The 24426-nt window shown below is 41.2% G+C and overlaps 1 protein-coding gene and 1 pseudogene across 1 annotated transcript in view; both read left to right on the top strand.

Moving 5' to 3' along the window:
- kansl1l (KAT8 regulatory NSL complex subunit 1-like) overlaps window positions 1–24426 on the top strand; it is a 107847-nt gene that overhangs the window by 69474 nt on the left and 13947 nt on the right. The window contains 4 exon segments of the mRNA XM_072578716.1: window positions 8822–8971; window positions 10228–10368; window positions 17584–17759; window positions 23936–24060. Coding sequence (XP_072434817.1) covers window positions 8822–8971; window positions 10228–10368; window positions 17584–17759; window positions 23936–24060 — 592 coding nt within the window.
- Window positions 11444–12891, top strand: LOC140481737 (phosphorylated adapter RNA export protein pseudogene; annotated as a pseudogene).

Here is a 24426-nt window from a genome sequence, read left to right on the forward strand (position 1 = left end):
CAGGACTAGACAGGCTTAATTTATAAAACAGAACAGTTCAGCATTGGAAGATGTCCTTTGGCCCACAACATCTTGCTGACCATGATGGCAGTCTGAAAACATCCTGTCTTCCTGTGCATGGTCCATATCCCTCTATTCCCTGTCTTCCACATGCCTCTTAACTGTTACTGCTTCTACTGCCTCTCCTGGCAGCAGGTTCCGGGCACCTACCATTTTCTGTTTTTAAAAACAAAACTTGCCTCATAAATCATCTTAAACATTTTTCCCATAGTATTTTTAAAAAAACGCTCCGACTATTCACTTTATCCATGCCTCTCATCATTTTATATATTTCTACCAGGTTGCACCTCAACCTTTGAAGCTGTAGTGTCAACAATCCAAGTTTGTTCAACCTCTCCTTTATACTAATACACTCCAATCCAGGTAACATCCTGGTAAACCTCTTTTGTACTCTCTCCAAAGCCTCTATATCCTTTCTATTATGTGGTGACCAGTATGGCACCCAAGACTCCAAATGTGGCCTAACTAAAGTTTTATACAGCTGCAACATGATTTGCCCATTTTTATATTCAACGTTCTGACCTGTGAAGGCGTTCTTTACCATCTAACTGCTTATGTTGCCACTTTCAGGGATCTATGGATTTACAATCCAAGATCCCACTCTGTATATCAATGTTCATGATTTCCTGACATTTCCTGTGTACTTTCCTCTTGCATTTGACCTCCCAAATTTTATCACCTCACTCTTGTCTGAGTTCAACTCTGTCTGCTATTTCTCCAGCCAGCTTTCCAACTACAATATTTGCCAACCTCTGCAGCATTTGACAGCCTTCCTCAATATCTACAAATTCACCAATTTTTCTGCTGTCTGCAAACTTACTGTTAGTGGGAGTAGTGATGGAAGAGGTAATGAATAAGATGAAAATTGTTGTAAGGATGTACTGGAAAGTCTTGACTGTGTGTAGGGTAGCTGTGTCACCTGGTATGATGGCTTTTATGATGGCAGGGCAGTACGGTGGCTCAATGTTTAGTACTGCTGCCTCACAGCGCCAGGTTCGATTCCAGTCTCAGGCAACTGTCTCTGTGGAGTTTGCACGTTCTCCTTGTGTCTGCGTGGGTTTCCTCCAGGTGTTCCGGTTTCTTCCTACAATCCAAAGATGTGCAGATTAGGTGAATTGGCCATGCTAAATTTCTCATGATGTTCAGGGATGTGTAGGTTAGGTGCATTAGTCAGGGGTAAGTGTAGAGTAATAGGGTAGGGGAATGGGTCTGGCTGGGTTACTATTCGGAGGGTCGGTGTGGACTTGTTGGGCCTAATGGCCTGTTTCCCATTGTGGGGATTCTATGATTCTATGATGATGACAAAGTGTAAGTGGAGATAGGGGAGGGTCTCACCATAATGTTTAACTCATCCAAAATGTAGGAGACGTGCCAGATGATCAGAGAAGGATGTGACCTACATACTCAACAAATACAACAGATTCTGAATCGAATAAGAGACAATCTAGCCTTTGCCCCTTGACATTCAATGGTGTTAACATCACTCAATTTCTCAGTGTCAACATCCTGGAGGTTGCCATTGAGCAGAAGCTGAACTGGACTCACCAGCTATAATATAGTGCAGGTCAGAGGCTAGGAATACTGTGGCGAATAACTTACCTCCTGACTCCCCAAAGGCCTCTCATCATCTTTGAAGGACAATTCAGGAGTGTGATGGAATACTCCCCAATTTCCTGGATAAGTGCAGCTCCAACAGCACTCGAGAAGCTTGACACCATCCACGACAAATCAGCCCACTTGATTGGCACCACATTCACAGACATCCACACCCTTCACCACCAATACTCAATAGCAGCAGTTTGTACTGTATACAAGATACACTACAGAAATTCACCAAAGATCCTTAGATGACAACAACTCTATATCCATAACCACTTCCATGTAGAAGGACAAGGACAGCATGTACATGGGAATGCCACCGCTTGTAAGTTCCCCTACAAGCTACTTATCATCCTGACTTGGGACTATATCTGTGTTCTTTCACTGGGTCAAATTCTTGGAATTCCTTCCCTGATGACATTGTGAAGGTACCTACATGGACTGCAACGGTTTCAAGAAGGTAAATCACTACCACCTTCTCAAGGGCATCTAGGAACAGGCGACTGGTCAGCCATTGGCACTCGTGTCCCAATAAATAAATAAAAACAAATAAACCACCTACATCTTCATCCAAAAAAATTATATTATCACAAATAACAGATGTTACGGGAGTTTTTCCTTATGGCAGGGATGTCTAGAACCAGGGTCACATCCAAGGATACAGGGTAAACCAACTAGAACTAAGGAAACATTTCTTCACCCAGAGAGTGGTGAGCCTTTGAAATTCACTACCATGGACAGCAGTCAAGGCCACAATATTATATGATTGCAAGAAGGAATCGAATATAGAACTTGGTGCTGAAAGGATCAAAGGATGTGGGGGACATATGGGAAAAAGCTTTTCAGTTGGAGATCAGCCATGATCATAGTGGCAGAGCATGCTCAAACAGCCAAATGGCCTTCTCCTCCTATTTTCTATTTTTCTACATCATCCCTCCTCACTGCTTTAGTTGCTCCTTAATCAATATTGCATGCCCTTCCATGTCCTTCGTCTGAATGCTCAATAACCAGCAATGTTGAGTTGCTAATCATGTTCATCTTTCAGCCAAGCCTGGGTCATAGCCATGATATCACACTGCCATGTGCTTATCTGTGCCCTCTGCTTGTATATCTTACTCCTTGGGCTCCTTGCTTTAAAGTGTATGTTCGATTTAGCCTTATTAAACTCGATACTTTCTTATCAAGACTACGTTTCCTCTGCCTTCCATATGCACTTTTATTTATAACTCTGCTTCTACCCCTTAAGATCTGCTTGCCAGGATCTCCCCTCCTGTCAGTCTAGTTGAAATTCACCCAACAGTTTTGGCAAACTTTCTGTGAGGACGTGATCCCATTCCAGTTCACATGTACCCAGCCTCACTGTACTGTTCACCCTCTCCTGGAAAAGGTCCCAGTTCCTCCAATACCTAAAGCCCTCCTTGCAACAATCTCTCCATTCAGTGATTCAACTAAGGTTGTGTGTTTGTTTAAAAAGGAATGTAAGGAGAAGCCTGGGAACTGTGAATCTGACTTTGGTAATGGGTAAGCTGTTGGAGGTGATTCTGAAAGATAGGAATTATATGCATTTGGAGAGGCAAGAGATGATCAGGAATAATCAGCATGGTGTTGTGTGAGAAAAATCGTGTCTCTCAAACTTAATTGAGTTTTTTGAGAAAGTAACCAAGAAGGTTAATGAGGGCAGAGCAGTAGACATTGCTTACTTGGACTCTAGTCAAGCCTTTGACATGGTCCCATGTGGCAGACTAATTAGTAAAATTAGATCACGTAGGATTCAGGGTGAGCTTGCCAATTGGATACAAAATTGGTTTTCTGCTAGGAGACAGAGGATGGTGGTGAAGGTTGTTTTTTGGGTCGAAAGCCTGTTACCAATGAGGTTCCACAGAGATCGGTGGTAGCTCCACTTTTTTGTTTGTCATTTCTGTAAATGATTTGGTTGACAACATAGTTAGTAAATTTGTGGATGACATCAAAATTGATGATTTAGTAGTCAGTGAAGAAAGAGATGTTGATCAGTTGGGTCAAGGGGCTAAGGTGTGGCAGCTGGAGTTTGATTTGGATAAATAGGTATTGCATTTTGGTAAAACAAACAAGGGCGTGACTTATACAATTAAACGTAGGACCTTGGTAGTGTTATAGAGCAGAGGGACCTAAGGTTTTAGGTACATAATTCTTTGGAGTTTGCGTCACATATTAAGAAGGCATTTAGCATGCTTACTTTCATTGCTCAGACCTTCTGAATACAGGAATCAAGATCTCATGTTCAGGTTGTAGTGGATGTTGGCAAAGCCTTTTCTGGAGTACTGTGTCCAATTCAGGTTGCCCTGTTACTAGTAAGGATATTATTAACCTGGGAGGAGTCCAGAAGAGATTTATCAGGATGTTGCTGGGAATGGTGGTTTTGAGTTATAGGGAGATGCTGGGACTGGAGCATGGAAAGGTTGAGGTGTGACCTAATAGAGATTTACAAAATCGTGAGAGCTATAGATAAGGTGAGTGGCAGGTGTCTTTTCCCTAGGGTGGGGAATGTCCAGTCTCAAGGGCATATTTTTAAGGTGAGAGGAGAAAGACATTTCAATAAAAAGAAGCCCTTTTTTTAGTGGTTCATGTGTGGAATGAATTTTCAGAGGGAGTTGTGGATGCAGTTCACTTCTAATGTTTAAAAGACATTTGGAGAAGTACATGAATAAGAAATGTTTGGAAGGATGTGGGCCAAGCACAAGTTTAGTTTGGGATTTTGGTCAGTATGGACTATTTGGACCCAAAGGTCTCTTTCTGTGCTGTATGATTCTATGATACTCTGCTCTATCCTTCTATTTTTATACTACTATGTAACTTTTGAGGTCCTGCTTTTAAATTTCCTACCTAACTCCCTCAAGTCTGCTTACAGAATGTCATTTCTTTTTTTTTTCTTCTATGTTATTGGTCCCAACATGAATTGTGACTAGGCCTGTTTACCCTCCCCCTTCAGAATGTCCTGTAACCATTCCAGATGTCCTTGAACCTGATATACGGGAAACAAAGTACCGGTTTGGTGACACATCTATGGTAGACAGATGTGTCTATCTACTCCCGTTACTCATGATTCCCCTACCATTCCTGTCCTTTCACATGTCTCTTCTCCCCCTCTTTTTCTTTTCCTCTCTCTGTTCACAGCCCCTAAAGCAGCTGGACCAGCCTCAGTGTTATGCCTCTAAAGAAAAGTCATCACTCTCCCTGTTTTCTGAGGGAGAGAAAGGCTTTACAGGGGAGATTTCCTTGTTACCTGTCTGGTGGTCACCCATTTCCTCTCTGTCTGGTGACTGCAACCTAAATGTTAGTATCCAGGTACCTCTGTCATTTGAATGCACTGTGGTGCCCATAGGCTCAGAAAAGTTCTGTAACAAATGTGTGATGTTGCAATTGTATATCTTAAGGTTTATGTTGAATTATTGAAGATTTTGCCATATAATTTTTCAGTTGAGATTAAATATTTCTCAGGTGAACGATTTTTGCTGCTTGATAGATTTCACTATTGTTCAGTTTATCACAATCCATGCCTACTACAATAGTTTGGATTCAGCAATTTAAGTAAAACAGCTAATGGAAAAACATAATCGACCTTTGACCTTTCAGTTAATCCATATGCTCAAATGTGAGCAGTACAGATGCTATGCAATGCAATGTTGGTCATTTAATAAAAAGCTAATTGATTTTTGTATTTCCTACTTGCAACAAAATCTTCCATTAATGTTGTCAATTTTGCATAGTGCAGATACAGTTCCATCTCAATACTCAGTGCCTGTCATCCACTCCTTCAGCATTTCATTAAATTGGGTTGAAATCTCCTGATGCATCTGGTTTCTACATCCACTCATTTGTACCTTCTCTTCCTCAATCTCACCAGCTCCAGCATTCTCCCGTAGAACTTCAGTGAAAGGTAGAAATTGAGCACATAGGTGCAGCAGATAATCAGGAAGGCTAATAAAATGTTGGCCCTTAGAGGGTGGAGTATAAGAGTAGGGAAGTCTTACAGCAACTGTGCAAGTTGTTGGTGAGACCATATCTGGAGTACTGTGTATGGTTTCGGTCCCCTTATTTAAGAATGAAGGGCTTGTCATATACTGCCTGGTTGAGGGGGAGTCTCACTGAAACTTGCGGGATACTGAGAGGCCTGAATAGAGTGGACATGGAAATGTTTCATGGAGTAGGAGTTTTTGTGATCCGAGGGCACGGCTTCAGAGTGAGGGAAAGGTGATGAAGCTGTGGAGCTCACTGCAGCGGAAGGCTGTGGAGGCCAAGTTACTGAATATCTTTAAGATAGAGGTAAGTTCTTGATTTAGAGTCATAGAGATGTACAGCATGGAAACAGACCCTTCGGTCCAACCTGTCCATGCTGACCAGATATCCCAACCCAATCTAGTCCCACCTGCCAGCACCCAGCCCATATCCCTCCAAACCCTTTCTATTCATATACCCAGCCAAATGCCGCTTAAATGTTGCAATTGTACCAGCCTCCACCACTTCCTCTGGCAGCTCATTCCATACACATACCACCCTCTGTGTGAAAAAGTTGCCCCTTAGGTCTCTTTTATATCTTTCCCCTCTCACCCTAAACCTATGCCCTCTAGTTCTGGACTCCCTGACCCCAGGGAAAAGACTGCCCATTTACCCTATCCATGACCCTCGTGATTTTGTAAACCTCTATGAGGTCACTCCACAGCCTCTGACGCTCCAGGGAAAACAGTCCCAGCCTGTTCAGCCTCTCCCTATTGCTCTAATCCTGCAACCCTGGCAACATCCTTGTAAATCTTTTCTGAATCCTTTCAAGTTTCACAACATCTTTCCGATAGGAAAGAGACCAGAATTGCACGCAATATTCCAACAGTGGCCTAACCGGGGATCAAGGATTCCAGGGAGAAGGCAGGAGAATGAGGTTGAGAAACCTATCAGCCATAATTGAATGATGGAGCAGACTTGATGGGCTGAATGATCTAATTCTGCTCCCATATCATATGGTCGGTCTAAAAACATTGTTTCATTGAAGACATTGTTTCATAGCATCAGAGAATGTTCACTAGCATGATCCCTGGTGTGGATGGATTGTCTTATGGACTGATGCTAAACAGGTTGGGACTCTACTCATTGAATTTTAGAAGAATGAGAGGTGATGTCATTGAAACATTTTGAATTCTTAAGGGCCTCGACAGGGTAAATGCTGAAAGGATGTTTTTAACCTCCTGGGAGAGTCTAGAATTGGAGGATTTAGTCTTAAAATTAAGAGTTGCAACTTTTAAGACTGAGATTAAGATTGAGCACAGTGGCTTAGTGCTAAACACTGCTGCCTTGCAGCAGCAGGATACCTTGTGTGTACTTATGGCTGAGACAGATTCTTAATCAATAGGTGGATTATGGGCAAAGGGCAGGAAAGTGGACATGAGGGATGTGTGATCAACCTATTGAATGGCAACCAGGCTTGAGAAACCAAGCAGCCTACACCTGTTCTTAATTCTTATGGTCTTATGCCTTGGAAATTCCAGTGCAACAGTCTTCCTGCACTCTGAACTTTTCTGTTTTTTTTCCCTGTTGAAAACTGTTGAGAGAGCTTGACCATTATCAAAATCATTCAAGGATTATCCATTAGTTTGGGATGTTCAAATACAATTATTTCTTTGATGCTTGCAATAAGACAGATTTAGTGCCATAAACAATTGGCAATGATTCTGCTTTCAACAACTCCTGTGATAAATGAACCCTGCTAATTGCTCGCCAAATATCAATGATAAATGATGCACTAGCGTCATACATTGCAGCCATTTTTCTTTGTCAAGCATTTCCTAGCTATGGCTGGATTATGGATGTCGTTTAATTGTAGAAATAATAGTAACATTCTTTGTATTTAGTGCTGGCACTTGATTTGAACTCCACGATAGCCAAATGCAAAATGAACCTTTCAGTCCCATAGTGCTAACTTGTTGTTTCCCAAGGAGTAATCATCAATGAGCCACAATTTTTTTGTTTTTAATAAAACAAAGAACTGCACTTGTTGAAGATCTGAAGAAAATGCAAATATTGCTGGAGAAACTCTTCTTGTCTGGCATCATTAGTGGAGAGAGAGTAGAGTGTGTAGTGCTGGAAAAGCACCACCGGTCAGGCAGCATCCAAGGAGCAGGAGAGTCAACGTTTCGGGCAAGAGCCCTTTTCCAGCACTACACTCTCAACTCTGATCTCCAGCATCTGCAGTCCTCACTTTCCCCTCAGTGGGGAGAGAGCAGAGTTAATGTTTTAAGTCTCATGACTCTTAACCATTCTGTATGAAAGCTGTCCTTACAAAGTGGAGGATTTTTAAAAATCCCTAGTCATTCTAGTTCTAGGTTATGATTCTATCTCACTAGAACAGTTTTGTTGAATATTTGTATTTTATTTGGGTGCAGTTTGTATATAGAAGAGCACTGGCTCCATTGCTATTGATTCATTTTCCATTTTCCATTCAGATAAGGCCACCTACAACCTCAAGTGAAAGCAGAGTTATTCAGAGTATTAGATTAGATTAGATTCCCTACAGTGTGGAAATAGGCCCTTTGGTCCAATGTTTTCCTTCAATCAACGCCGCAAGACATTTATCATATTACTCTATGTGGGAGCTTGATGTGTGCATATTGGCTGCTATTTCCTGCATTTCAACATACTACATTTCAGAAATACTTCACTGGCTACAAAATACTGGAAGATAATAAAAGGTTCTATGTAATTCCAAGCATATCTTCTGAGATGCAATCAAAGGAATTCTAGCACATTCCATTTTTTACGTTTGAGAATATCCACAGGCCAAAGTTTACCAACCCTTTGGTGTCTAAGGGGGAAATAGAGTAAGTTGAGGCACTGTCTCTAAGGAGGATAGAATAAATTGAAAAGATTGCAGTGCAGTGGGATACCTGCCTGACATTTTACAGCAAAGTGATTGATTTTGAATCCAGAAGCTCCCTTCTGAAAGTGTAAATCAGCTACCTTTAATTGTTCTTATTGTATATTTCTTTGTTTAGCAGTATTTTAACTTCATCTAGAACCCAAAGAGTGAATTCACAATTGTAATGTGATATTGTGTACAAAATGCATTTACATTTTTTTACAGCTTGTAAATAAAATCATATACTGAGGAAATGATCTTATTTTTAACATTTTGTAGATATGCCTGTTAGTGTACATGTTCAATCTTTATTACATAATGAAGACTGGAACAAGCAGCCTTTTCCATCAATTAATGAATTAAAGGCTTCCTTATCAAACAGTACACCCTGTAAAAGTCACCCATGTGAGAATACCTTTGATTCAATCAGTAAGTGGGAACTTGCCTGTTTTAGTTTTTCATTTTGATGTATTCATTTTCTTAAAAGCAATTTTATAGGTAACGGCACAAATACTTAATTGGAATCCCAGAACAAAATAATGCAGACGCTCAGACTTTGAAATACAAATAAAAAAACACTAGAAGTGCACAGCAGGTGTGGCAGAGGCAATTTGGGTTAACATTTTGGATCACTGATCTGTTTTGAATGTTATTATTGTCATAACGAAAATTAAATTTGTCAGGTTCTCCTAATTTTTTTAATTGCAATTCCTGTAAAGGTTTCTGCAGGTTGGTGTGCACCATACATCCTCTTTGAGACTAACTCTGGTGGTGAGAGCAATGTGTATAGTTTGCTGTCATTTGTGCAGACCTTCTTTGAATTGTTTTATAGATTATAATTTTCACTTTATGTGCACAATGCCCTGATATTGAAATAGCTAACTCTGTGGTGCTGGTTTGGTAATGTTCTTGTAGCCAGATTTGGATGATATTACAATAGGAACTTATTGTCTACTCTGAAGTTTACTGGTTTGCACAGTGTGTTTCTGCATTCCCTGTTTTTAATGGTGTCAGGTCCTTGCTGGGGTAAAGTTCTGCCCCTCTGGAGGGGGGATTACCCAAGTGTCTAGTAGTTCAAGTGTGTAATGTGTCAAAGTGCCAGAACTCTATGTATTAATGCATTTCTAGCAGAGGATGCTTGAATAGAAATCAGAGGCAGCGTACAGAAGGTTGTTGTAATTTAGTTATAATGTAAAAGTCCCTGAAGAGCTTGTCAATATTGACAGATGTAAAAATTAATGGTAATTAAGTTAGGTTGTGTAGGATTTCTAGTTAGCACTGCTGCCTCACAGCGCCAGAGACCTGGGTTCAATTCCCGCCTCAGGCGACTGACTGTGTGGAGTGTGCACATTCTCCCCGTGTCTGCGTGGGTTTCCTCCGGGTGTTCCGGTTTCCTCCCACAGTCCAAAGATGTGCAGGTCAGGTGAATTGGCCATGCTAAATTGCCCATAGTGTTAGGTAAGGGGTAGATGTTGGGTGGGTTGCGCTTCGGCGGGGCGGTGTGGACTTGTTGGGCCGAAGGGCCTGTTTCCACACTGTAAGTAATCTAATCTAATCTAATCTAATCTAATCTAAAATTGTTTAATATTAGGTTGTGTAGAAATTTGTAGGTTGGGTTGTGTAGAATTTCTAAAATCATATTTGTATCTTAGTTCGTATGACCCAGATTTTTTATTGATATCCAGGGTCTAACGTGAAGAAAAACCATTATACAAAGATGCTCACACAGCACTGGGACCAGTCAGCTTCTGAGTTACAGACTCCAGAGTTGGGGAAGCCCCTTAAAGAATTAAGAAAGAGGAGACATTCAAATGAGGAAGTAGCTGGTAAGGACATAATGGTAGTTTTGGGAAAGCTGCTGTCAGGTGTGTAATATGCCATTGTTGAATTTGCTATTGAAAGTGCAGCTTTTTTTCAAAGTTTGTCGAACATAGAAGTGTACGGCGCAGGAACGAGACCTTTGGGTCATCATGTTGTGCTGAACATGACACAAATTAAACTAATCCCATCTGCCTGCCTTTGGCCCATATCCCTCCATTCCTTGCATATTCCTGTGCTTATCTAAAAGTCCCTTAAATGCCATTATCGTATCTGCCTCCACTAGCAACCCATGACAGACCGTTCCAGACTCTTAACACTCTGCATTTTTAAAAAAACCTCTTGCCCCTCACATCTGCTTTGAACTCCCCCCTGCCTTAAATGCATGCCCCCATAAGACATTTCAACTGAAAAAAGATTCTGACCATCAATCCTATCAATGCATCTTATAAGTTTAAAGATTTCTATCAGTCTCTGTTGCTTCAGAGAAAACAACCCAAGTTTTTCTAGCCACTTTACAGCTCATACCCTGTAATCCAGGCAGCATCCTGGTAAACCTCTTCTGCACCCTATCCACAGCCCCACATCCTTGCTGTAATGTGGCGAGCAGAATTGGACACAATACTCTTAAGTGTGGCCTAACCAAAGTCTTACAAAGTTGCAATATGACATCCTAACTCTTGTACTTAGTACCCCAACCAATAAAAGCAAGCATGCCACATGCCACCTTCTGCAACTGATCTATATTCTGTTGTATCTTTCGACAGCCTTCTACACTATTCACAATTCCACCAACCTTTATGTCGTCTGCAATTATGCTAACCCCACCCATCTACATTTTCATCCAAATGATTTATATAATATCACAAACAGGAGTGGTCCCAGTCCAACTACATCCTTTAAAGCACACAATGATATGCCAGCTTATCCATCTTCATTCGATTTGAGCAATTCCTATCTGACAATTCAAGTGAAGAGAGTGATCTTGATTCCAGTGATGAGGAGAGACTCTTGTGGTGAAGGAAATGTCAGAAGTATTTAAATAGTGAAAACATTCTACCTTTTAAAGCCTACTTTTTGGTCATGCCTTCTGGTCCAGTTGGTGATGGTTTTACGGGGCCAGGAAATCCTGCAAAAGTAGGCGGTGGCAAAATTAATATTTGGAGTTCTGTGTTACGTGAGCAAAAGCAAGACATTGTGGCAACAGAGCTGGGAATTTTGGGAATGAAGGGAAGCTTTGATGTGAACTTGTGACAGTCTGAGACTACTCATTATGCACCGACAAAAAAGGTGACAGCAAAGCAGCGTCAGTGAGAGGAGGAGGAAACGAGCAAGCAAGAAGCAGAATCTGGTCTCTTTCCTATCGGAAAGATGTTGTGAAACTTGAAAGGCTTCAGAAAAGATTTACAAGGATGTTGCCAGAGTTGCAGGATTAGAGCTATAAGGAGCGGCTGAACAGGCTGGGGCTGTTTTCCCTGGAGTGTCGGAGGTTGAGGGGTGACCTTATAGGGGTTTACAAAATTGAGGGGCATGGATAGGATAAATAGACAAACTCTTTTCCCTGGGGTCAGGGAGTCCAGAACTAGAGGGCATAGGTTTAGGGTGAGAGAGGAAAAGATATAAAAGAGACCTAAGGGGCAACTTTTTCACACAGAAGGTGGTACGTGTACGGAATGAGCTGCCAGAGGAAGTGGTGGAGGCTGGTACAATTGCAACATTTAAGAGGCATTTGGATGGGTATATGAATAGGAAGGGTTTGGAGAGATGTGGGCTGGCTACTGGCAGGTGGGACTAGATTGGGATGGGATATCTGGTCGGCATGGATGGGTTGGACCAAAGGATCCGTTTGCATGCTGTACATCTCTATGACTCTGACTCTCTGTACAGGACGGAAGGAAAATCAAAGACCAGGCAGAATGTAATCAAAGCAATTTCAAGCAAAAAAGGCCAGTGAAGGAGAGGCTAGGGGAAAGGCTTGAAATGAACTATAAAGAAACCTATGATATTAAAGAAGGCGATAGTCCACAAAAGATCTCAGTTGAAATAGCTTACAGGCTTCAGTAATCAAAAACTGATCTGATTCAAATGGTTATTTAAAACTTTTGGGTGGAAGAAATCATTAGAATGCCTGATTCAAACAGCGAGGTCAAGCAGAATTGTGGACTCATGATTATTGGTGGCAGCTGCAGAAGAACACCTGGTGGAGTTAACTTGCAATTGTTGAAAAATATGCCAAGCAACACTCAAGACCAACTTAAGGACATGTTTTATGACAAAAATCAGAGAGAATATAAAGGCAAAAAAGTAGCCAAAAAAGGTGACACATCATTGGGAAAAAGGTGAAACAAGTTATTAAGGAACCGAACCTGCAAGTAGATGATGATCATGCTTCCTGAGAGACTTTTGCTAATGATCCAAATGGTGCCTTGGCTTCTGTTGAGGATACAGGAGAAGTGCACATGGAAAAGCCTATATTCGATCGTGAAGATGCAATTGAACTTGATAATAGTAATAAGCTGGAAACGTTTTGAAAAACTTTTGGTTAAAGCACTGAAATACAATGAAATAAATATAATAACTATCCCTATATTGGTGATCTCATTGAATTTTCTAGTTGCCATATTTGTGCTGCATTTAAAACACCCTCCTTACTTGAAGCAACTTTTTTCACTAGTATTGTAAGTTCAATTTATGAATTCATGCTTATCTTTCAAATGACATAAATTGTCAATTAACTTTGTTGTGCTCACATAACAGCATTTTTGAGAATATAGGGTAAAATAATGCATTCCTCTCAGCTAAGGAATCCTAAATCATTCTTCCATGTGATGTGTTGAAGCAAATTTGCTGACAAAGTTCATGAAATTCCCTCCTCAAGCACATACTGTCCGAGTAGAAAAGCCTTAATTGAGTTTTCTGCCGATGTAATGAAGAGTTCCTTCACATTTATGAGGACCACATAGGACTTGAATATTGCTAGCAATGGAATATGTGCTCGTTTGACATTGCTGACCTATTCACTAATTTATCACTCATGGAAGCTGTAGACATTTGTACTGCAGGATTATGTCATGGCAATCTAGACCTGCGTCCATTGTGTGAATCAATATCATTGAACTTGCAAACTCAGCAACTCGTGCAGTTAAGTTTAGTAACAGCACCATGCAAATCCACATTGGTGACATTGCCATAGGATTCCTGCTAGGCCCAGTTTTCCAAGCATCTTTAATTTCCATGAAAAATCCTTTCATTGGAATGACACTTATCTCTTGCATATTTTGATATGTAGGTTATAGATTTACTGTATTTGAATCCTTGCACATCTTAATGAGTTCTATTCTGTGTTTAAATTCACATTTGAAGTGGAACAGTCAAATTATGTGCCTTACCACAAACCTATCTTCATGGTGAGATTCCTACAGTTTCATGTGTTGTAAGGTTGGCCTAATCAGCAACCTTGTAAATAAAGCCACAGTCACATTTTTACCCTGCAAACATGAAACTCCTGTGCACATTAAAAGCCATCTTGCATGATAATAGCTACCCTTATCAGATGGTTTCTCTCCACGTATCTCTCAAAGTCCTTAAAGGCTCTCAGGTGGGGTCTGTTAGTCCTGAAAAGTGCTTATTCTATCTCAGAAGGGCAAAGTATTTGAAAGATTTGAGCAACAGGTGAAGATGAGGTATGCAGTAACAAAATGAATGGTATTTGCCTCTAGCAGGATATTGCCGTCAAACCATAAAGATGTCTCCCTGTCCTACATATAAGGTGGTGTATGAGTGACAATGTTGGTGTGATTCCAGTTAGGTAGGCCATCTATCCCAAAGACTGATAGATCAAATCCAACACCATTTCCCTTAAAGTCTTCTCAACAACACACTGACCATACTCAAACATCTCATTCTTGTAAAACTTGCAACAGTGTTTAACATTAGATTCTGCAATTGGACAACACTTACTGGGTAATCCTAACAGCAATGTGGGTGTACCTACACCAAATGTACTGCAGTGGTTTAAGAAGTCAGCTCACCACCACTTTCTCACGGCAATTAGCAATGTGCAATAAATGATGGTCCAGCCAGTGGTTGTTGCATTCCATGAATGATGTTTTTGAAAAAAAAAATCAGATTCACATGAAGCTTGTACACTGACTCCAACCCAACCTTGCCGGTACACAGCTCACACTGGTACCTAGCCTGATGCGGATGCCCTGTTGAGGGAAAAGTGCAATAAATAATCTATTTCTTGCATCCATAGAGTCTGACTCCCTCTGAACCTTGTGTCTCTGCAATTGTTTTCTTTCTCTTTTTCACTCTCTCTGTCTAGGCTAATATTTCTCTTCCACTTGACTGGAAAGATGTTGTGAAACTTGAAAGGGTTCAGAAAAGATTTACAAGGATGTTGCCAGGGTTGGAGGATTTGAGCTATAGGGAGAGGCTGAATAGACTGGGACTGTTTTCCCTGGAGCATCGGAGACTGAGGGGTGACCTTGTAGAGGTTTATAAAATCATGAGGGGCATGGATAGGGTAAATAGACAAAGTTTCTTCCCTGGGGTGGGGGAGTCCAGAACTAGAGGGCATAGGTTTAGGGTGAGAGGGGAAAGACATAAGAGACCTAAGGGACAACTTTTCATGCAGAGGGTGGTATGTGTATGGAATGAGCTGCCAGAGGATATGGGGGAGGCTGGTACAATTGCAACATTTAAAAGGCACCTGGATGGGTATATGAATAGGAAGGGTTTGGAGGGATATAGGCCGTGTCTGGCAGGTGAGACTAGATTGAGTTGGGGTATCTGGTCAGCATGGACAAGTTGGACCTAAGGGTCTGTTTCCATGGTGTACATCTCTATGACCTCTCACACTTGCCAACACTTGTGACCTGTTATCTATCTTCTCACTCACTCATTTGCCAGATAGCGCATTACAGAGTTCTCACAAAAAGAACTACACAAAATTTCCAAACTGCCTGGTTTTCACTTCCACATTGATCAAAGACACAGGCCAGGTTTCTGTACTTGACTAGAATTATTATTTATTATATATCATTAAATTCTCGCTACAGGTAAGCCAATTACACTGAGTAAAGTCTACACATTTAAATTCAAAGTCCCTTATGAACTCACCTTGCACACAACAGATAAAAATGAATAGGGGGAGAAAACCATGAGCAGTGGGAAAACTTTTGAATAAAGATGATTTTTATAACAATATTTCAAGGGCTAGGGTTCTTGCTGATTGACTTCCCTTTTTCCAAATGCTTCCCTGGTTTGCAGAAGGCAAACTGGTTGGTTGGTTCGCTTATGAAAAGTCTGACTTAGTCCAATTCAAAGTCACAAATTTCAGCATCTGAAGAAAAGATAAGTCGACTTAATCAGGATTAAAGTGCTTACTGTCAAGAACAGAGAGAGAGAGAGTGAGAGTTCTTGGCTGCTGCAGACCTGGTTTAAAAGACCCAGCACAACCCATGGACAAAACCAACGTCATCTACAAAATTCCATGCAAGGACTGCCACAAACACTACGTAGGACAAACAGGAAGAAAGTTAGCCACCAGGATACACAAACACCAGCTAGCCACAAAAAGACACTACCCTCTCTCCCTTGTTGCCCTACACACGGATGAAAAAAAAACCCACCATTTCGACTGGGACAACACATCTATCCTGGGACAGGCTAAGCAAAGACATGCCAGAGAATTCCGAGAGGCCTGGCACTCCAACCACAACGCCATAAACAAACACATTGATCTAGATGCCATCCATCAGCCATTCAGAAAATAAACAGGAAATGACATCACCACAAACCCCAGGAACCCCATCCAGGAGAAAGATATAACTGGAAAGCAGGAGACAACAGCTTCGCTTCATTTGGAGGTCATCACTGATGATGTTACCTAGCCAGGTAATGAAACATCTGGATATCAAACCTACAGCTCAGCGAGCAAACCTACACCCTAGACTTGATTTCTTTCCAGGTCTGACTAGCATCTCTATTATTCACAGCTGAAGATGTTCAGTTATCTGACAAGTCACATAGAGCCATTCAGCATGAAAACAGACCTTTGGTCCAACCAGTCCAAACTGACCATAATCCCAAACTATTTACTTCCACTTGCCTGCTCTTTGCCTCACATCTCTCCAGACCTTTCCCATTCATGTACTTATACAAATGTCTTTTAAACGTTGTAATTGTACCTACATCCAGCACTTCCTCAAGAAGTTCACTCAGGACTACTGTCATTGATAATTGATCTCTAGTCCACAAGCCAATCAGCCTCACGTGTGAATGACCCCTGAGCTCCTGTTCTCATTAGGTATCAAGTTTCTTACTTTAAACGCATACAGCCATCCTTCTAATCCTCGGTTTTAAAGCTATTTATTTTCATTTCAGGCCAATGTTTTAAAAAGCACAAAAATGAAATGACACTGGTGTTTACATTTTCTTAGAGTCAGAAGATCTCACTATAGGACTCAATCATATAACCCGTGCTGATACTCCACTGCATTACTGAGTGAATCTTGTATTGTTGGAAATGTTGTCTGTTAGATGAAATGTTTTATCAAAGAGGAGGTCGTGAGTTTGTTCAGTTTCCTGAGCATCACATGTCTCTGTTTTTGGAACTTTGCTGTGTGCAATTTGGCTGTCCTGTTTGCCAATATAAATGATAACTTCAGAATCATGAATTGGCTATGCAATGCTTTGTCACACATTGAAGCTGTGAAAGGGGCTATATAAAATGCACACTTGTTTGTTTGATTGTTCTTGCCTCTATTTCTGAAGCTATACTTTCTGCCTTTTATTTCTGCCCTGGCCATGACTCCTCCAGATCCTCCTTTCAATTCCACTGAACAGACACTCACAACTCTGATTTTGTAATTCCCCTCCCCAGTTTGACTGTATTGCATTTTGCCACATTAAACAATATCTCCCAATTTGTCTGGGCCCTTTCTAGTTAATCTGCTTTATGATATTTAATGCCCATTTTATTTTCTGTTGAAAGGTTTATTTGAAAATCATTTACTTTTATTTTTTCATAATAACTTATATTGTTTTAGATTTAAAATGAAGTAAACTTCATAAATCACAACTAAGAATTACTGAATAGGTGTTTTAAGAGTACTGGCACTAGTTTCTAACATCAAATGAGTTAAATAGCTTTGTAGAATCTTGCTATTATAATGACATAATCTCTCCTATTTTCTGTGCATCGTTTTGTCTTTCAGCTCTAAGTAAACGGCACTGTTCTCTGATAAATCCCAGAGAAACTCCTGGTACTTTAGTGAAATCAGCACAGACATCAGTCTCTTTTCCTATTCAACAAACTCCACGTTCCAGCCCAACAGATACCCGGGCATCCAGAGCAACACTGTGCCAAAGACCACTTTTGCAGACAAAAGACGTAAGATTTCATGTCTGTAATTTATTAAAATTGCCTAAACTTGCTGCTGTTGTTCAGTCCTTGTATGTTTCTTTATTGAATTTATCCCTCCCACTGCAATGCGGGAAGGAAGAAGGTAGCGTAAATGAAACAATTTCTCCTGTATATCACATGGAATCATATACTCAAGCAGGGAATTAGGAGAGCAGTAAGGGGCCATGAAATAATCTCTGGTCAAAGAGAATCCCAAGGCATTCTATACATGCTTTAAAACAAGAGGATAACTAGGGAGATGTTAGGACCACTCAAGGATAAATGAGGGAACTTGTGCTTGGCAGTAGAGGATGTGGGTGAGATCCTAAATGAGTACTTTGCATTGGTATTCACCCAGGAGAAAGGTATGGGGGATAGTGAAACCAAAAGAGAAAATGCTGGAAAATCTCAGCAGGTCTGGCAGCATCTGCGAGGAGAGAAGAAAGCTGACGTTTCGAGTCTAACTGATCCTTTGTCGAAGCTCTGTCAAGCTTTGACAAAGGGCCAGTTAGACTCGAAACGTCAGCTCTCTTCTCTCCTTACAGATGCTGCCAGACCTGCTGAGATTTTCCAGCATTTTCTCTTTTGGTTTCAGATTCCAGCATCCGCAGTAATTTGCTTTTATGAAGGATAGTGAGATTTGTATGGAGCATGCTAATATGCTAGGGCATTTTGAGATCAAGAAAGAAGTAATGTTGGGTTTTTTAAAGGATGTTAAGGTAGAGAAGTCCCCAGGGTCCAATGGGACATACCTCAGGTTATTGAGAGAGGCAAGAAAGGAAATTATTGGGGCCTTGACCAAGATTTTTGCATCCTCGCTAGCCGCTGGAGAGGTCCCAGGGGACCGGCAAGGGATAATCCAGGAAACTAGACCGGTGAGTGTCTCATTGGTGGTTGGGAAGATATTGGAGAGAATTCTACTTAGGGACAGTCAGCATGGCTTTGTGCAGGGCCTACTTAGGGACAGTCAGCATGGCTTTGTGCAGGGCAGTTCATTATCTTACTAACTTGATTGCATTTTTCAAGGAAGTGACAAAGGTGATTGATGAGGATAGAGCAGTGGGTGGTCTTTACGTGGATTTTAGTCACACTTTCGAGAAAGAACCCTCATGGAATGCTCAGCCAAAAGATTAGGATGCATGGGATTCATGGTGACTTGGCCACATGGATTTAAAATTGGCTTGCCCGTAGAAAGCAGAGGGTAGTGGTGCAAGGGTGTTTTCAGGCTGGAGGTCCATGATTCGTGATCTGTACTGGGACCTCTGCTATTGGTGACATATGTCAGTGGCTTGGATGAAACTGTAGATGGGTGGGTTAGTAAGTTTGCAGGCAATATAAAGATCAGTGCAGTTGTGGATAGTGTAGAAGGTTGTCAAAGGATACAGTGGGACGTAGTCAGTTGCATATGGTTGGAGAAATGGAGTTTAATCTGGGTAAGTGTGAGGTGCTGCACTTTGGGAGATGAAATGTTAAGGAAAAGTATCGAGTTAATGGCAGGACCCTGAACAGCATTGATGTACAGAGGGATCTTGGGGTTCAAGCCCATAGCTTCCTGAAAGTGGCCATACAAGTAGATAGGGTAGTAAAGAAGGCATATGTATGGCCTTAATGGTTGTGCAATTGAGTACAAGAGTCAGGATGTCATGTTGTAGTTTTATAAGACTTTAGTCAGGGCACACTTAGAATACTGCTTTCAGATCTAGTTGCCACATTAGGAAGGATGTGGAGGCTTTGGATAGGGTCAGAAGAGGTTTACCAGTGTGCTGCTGGATGAGATGGAATGAGCTGTAAGGAGAGGCTAAAAAAACTCGTGTTGTTTTCTTTGGAGCAGTGAAGGCTGAAAGGAGACTTGATAGAAGTCTATAAGATTATGAGGTGCATAGATAGGTTGATGGTCAGGATCTTTTTTCCTCCCACATAATTGAAATGTCTAATACTAGGGGGCATGCATTTAAGGTGAGGCGGGGGGAAGATTCAAAGGAAATGTGAGGGGCAGTTTTTTTACACAGAGAATGATAGGGGTCTGGAGTACACTAGGAGAAAGTGAGGACTGCAGATGCTGAAGATCAGAGCTGAAAATGTGTTGTTGGAAAAGCGCAGCAGGTCAGGCAGCATCCAAGGAGCAGGAGAAGAAGGGCTCATGCCCGAAACGTTGATTCTCCTACTCCTTGGATGCTGCCTGGTCTGGAGTACTCTGCCAAGGGTGGTGGTGGAAGCAGTTAAGATTGGAACATTTTAAGGTGTTTTTAGATAAGCAAATGAATATACAAGGAATGGAGGGATATGGGCGGCACGGTGGCACAGTGGTTAGCACTGCTGCCTCACAGCGTCAGAGACCCGGGTTCAATTCCTGCCTCAGGCGACTGACTGTGTGGAGTTTGCACATTCTCCCCATGTCTGTGTGGGTTTCCTCCGGGTGCTCCGGTTTCCTCCCACAGTCCAAAGATGTGCAGGTCAGGTGAATTGGCCATGCTAAATTGCCCATAGTGTTAGGTGCAGGGGTAAATGTAGGTGAATGGGTGGGTTGCGGGTCGGTGTGGACTTGTTGGGCCGAAGGGCCTGTTTCCACACTGTAAGTAATCTAAACAAAAGGCAGGCAGAAGGAATTAGTTTAATTTGGCATCATGTTCAGCACAACATTGTGGACTGTAGGGCCTGTTCCTGTGCTGTACAGTTCTATATATTAATTAAACTTTATTTTCAATATAGCCATATCAAGGATGAAGCAGCAATTTTCCCAACAGATTTTGGCACTAATACTGATTTATTCTTTGTCTGACAGGGCCATGATTCTGATTAATTCACAAGGTTCTGATTAATCCTATTTGACCTATAAATGTCTGTGCCAGTCTTATTTGTTTAAGATGCTAAAGCATTGCTGAGGTAACATGGGAAATAAGGCAGAGCAGGTGACTGAGGTGCCAGTGGGGGAGCACTTTGGGGCTAGCGACCATAATTCTGTAAGATTTAAAATAATGATGGAAAAGGATAGACCTGATCTAAAAGTTGAAGTTCTAAATTGGAGAAAGGCCAATTTTGACGGTATTAGGCAAGAACTTTCTAGCCGTCCCTTTACCTGCGAACATCTGCCCCCAATCAGCTTTTGAAAGTGAGAAGCCTTCAGAAATGAGATAACAAGAATCCAGAAAAAGTATATTCCTGTCAGGGTGAAAGGAAAGGCTGGTAGATATAGGGAATGCTGGATGACTAAAGAAATTGAGGGTTTGGTTAAGAAAAAAAAGGAAGCATATGTAAGGTATAGACAGGATAGATCGAGTAAATCCTTAGAAGAATATAAAGGAAGTAGGAGTATACTTGAGGGAAATCAGGAGGGCAAAAAGGGGACGTGAGATAGCTTTGGCAAATAGAATTAAGGAGAATTCAAAGAGTTTTTACAAATACATTAAGGACAAAAGGGTAATTAGGGAGAGAATAGGGCCCCTCAAAGATCAGCAAGGAAACCTATGTGTAGAGCCGCAGAAAATGGGGGAGATACTAAATGAGTATTTTGCATCAGTATTTACTGTGGAAAAGGATATGGAAGATATAGATTGTAGGGAAATAGATGGTGACATCTTGCAAAATGTCCATGTTACAGAGGAGGAAGTGCTGGATGTCTTGAAACAGGTAAAGGTGGATAGATCCCCAGGACCTGATCAGGTGTACCCGAGAACTCTGTGGGAAACTAGAGAAGTGATTCCTGGGCCTCTTGCTGAGATATTTGTATCATTGATAGTCATAGGTGAGGTGCCGGAAGACTGGAGGTTGGCTAACGTGGTGCCACTGTTGAAGAAGGGTGGTAAGGACAAGTCAGGGAACTATAAACCAGTGAGCCTGACGTCGGTGGTGGGCAAGTTGTTGGAGGGAATCCTGAGGGACAGGATGTACATGTATTTGGAAAGGCAAGGACTGATTCGGGATAGTCAACATGGCTTTGTGCGTGGAGAATCATGTCTCACAAACTTGATTGAGTTTTTTGAAGAAGTAACAAAGAAGATTGATTAGGGCAGAGCAGTAGATGTGATCTATATTGACTTCAGTAAGGCATTCGACAAGGTTCCCCATGGGAGACTAATTAGCAAGGTTAGATCTCATGGAATACAGGGAGAGCTAGCCATTTGGATACAGAACTGGCTCAAAGGTAGAAGACAGAGTGGTGGTGGAGGGTTGTTTTTCAGATTGGAGGCCTGTGACCAGTGGCGTGCCACAAGGATCGGTGCTGGGCCCTCTACTTTTTGTCATTTACATAAATGATTTGGATGCGAGCATAAGAGGTACAGTTAGTAAGTTTGCAGATGACACCAAAATTGGAGGTGTAGTGGACAGCGAAGAGGGTTACCTCAGATTACGACAGGATCTTGACCAGATGGGCCAATGGGCTGAGAAGTGGCAGATGGAGTTTAATTCAGATAAATGCGAGGTGCTGCATTTTGGGAAAGCAAATCTTAGCAGGACTTATATACTTAATGGTAAGGTCCTAGGGAGTGTTGCTGAACAAAAAGACCTCTGAGTGCAGGTTCATAGCTCCTTGAAAGTGGAGTCACAGGTAGAAGGGATAGTGAAGAAGGCGTTTGGTATGCTTTCCTTTATTGGTCAGAGTATTGAGTACAGGAGTTGGGAGGTCATGTTGCGGCTGTACAGGACATTGGTTAGGCCACTGTTGGAATATTGCGTGCAATTCTGGTCTCCTTCCTATCGGAAAGATGTTGTGAAACTTGAAAGAGTTCAGAAAAGATTTACAAAAATGTTGCCAGGGTTGGAGGATTTGAGCTATAGGGCTGGAGTTGTTTTCCCTAGCGCGTTGGAGGCTGAGGGTTTACAAACTTATGAGGGGCATGGATAGGGTAAATAGACAAAGTATTTTCTCTGGGATTGGGGAGTCCAGAACTAGAGGGCATAGGTTTAGAGTGAGAGGGGAAAGATATAAAAGAGACCTAAGGGACAATTTTTTCACACAGAAGGTGGTACGTGTACGGAATGAGCTGCCAGAGGAAGTGGTGAAGGCTGGTATAATTGCAACTTTTAAGAGGCATTTGGGTGGGTATATGAGTAGGAAGGGTTTAGAGGTATATGGGCCGTGTGCTGGCAGACGGGACTGGATTGGGTTGGGATAGCTGGTCGGCATGGACGGGTTGGACGGAAGGGTCGGTTTCCATGCTGTACATCTCTATGTTAACTCTATGATTTTTAGATGGGATTGGTATAAAGATGAATTCATCCAAGCCAGCGGGCAAAGTAGCTTTTTGTATGTACTATTTGTCAGGATGAATTTGAGGGGAAACAACAAGGATAAACTTAGGCAGGATTAATTAAGAGCTTCGAATTGTTATTGTCCTTGTGAATTGACCATACAAAGGATCACCACATCTGCAGCCACAAGAATTGATTGGGTTTGCAAAGAAATACCCTTTTAAAGAAAAGAAATGAAATGTGATCACTTTATATGTTAATTTGATTCTGATTGATAGACTTTTATTTCCTGTAACCTAATTGATTAAGACTTTTTGTAATTAGGTGAGTCACATGGATCATTTGCTTCCAGATTTCATTGCTGATCTGCATGCAACTTAATTGAAATGAGAAAGATCGTCAGAGATGATCTTTAGTTATTTCCACACTAGGGAAGGGAAACTAGACTGGAAATTCTCAGTCTATCTAGTGACTTTCCTTGGATTTCATCAAGTGGGGATGGGATTTTCCTCGCCACCATATTTAGCCAAATAGTCTGTTGGTATTTATTTTCTGTCTTCACACAATGGTGATCAGTTATTTGTTGAAGTATTGAGCACAGTGTTGTTTAAATATTGCTTAAAAGAAAAGTAGTATTTTCTCAAAACATGTATCAGAACAATTCACAAGAAATATCAGTATAAAGGGAGAACAACATGAGAAGAGGTTTTTTTTTGCTTTAAAAAAGCTTTGAATATCTTTTTCAACAGTATTGAAGTGTGTATTATGAAATGATTGTTTTGTGTTCATTGAATTGCAATGTAGCAAAAAACTTGAGCCTAGTGAGGGAGAGAAGTGCAGCAGAAAATTAACAGGATTATACTCTTGCTATGTCACCATCATCACTATTTTAGTCTCAAATGTTGTTTTCAGGGAAGTAGTAAAGCAAGTTATTGTATATATTATGAAAAGCTCTTTATATTGTGCCATTCTAGATTCCTTCATGGCAAAAACAGCAAAGTGAATGTTGTTACGATATTGATAACATTGTCATACCGATGTCATTGGTTGCCAGCTCCAAGATCGAGAAACTGCAGTATAATGAAATAATTACACCAAGGTAGATTTCATTAACAATTTTATTGTTGTATTTAGCAGAAGGCTAGCACTAAGGGACCACAAGAGTTCTCCAAGTATTGTTTCAAGCTGTAACTTTAACCTCACATTACCATTGACTTTAAACCAGTCCAACTCTTTGAGAACAACCTGAGTAAATATAAAACAGTACATTATAGCAGATTATTTTGAGTCATATTGGTCATGAAACTTAAGTATATATTTTTTTCATTGTAAAGTATACATACACACACCATCTCTAGACAGCAGTCACTTTTGCTAACTCGTCGTCCTTCACTGAGTGATGACAGGCTATTTCATAATGTGAACGTCTTTTCTCTCATGTCAGTCGTTGGATAATGTTCAGCAC

The sequence above is a fragment of the Chiloscyllium punctatum genome, chromosome 10 (genome assembly GCF_047496795.1).
Source record: "Chiloscyllium punctatum isolate Juve2018m chromosome 10, sChiPun1.3, whole genome shotgun sequence".
Lineage (NCBI taxonomy): Eukaryota > Metazoa > Chordata > Chondrichthyes > Orectolobiformes > Hemiscylliidae > Chiloscyllium > Chiloscyllium punctatum.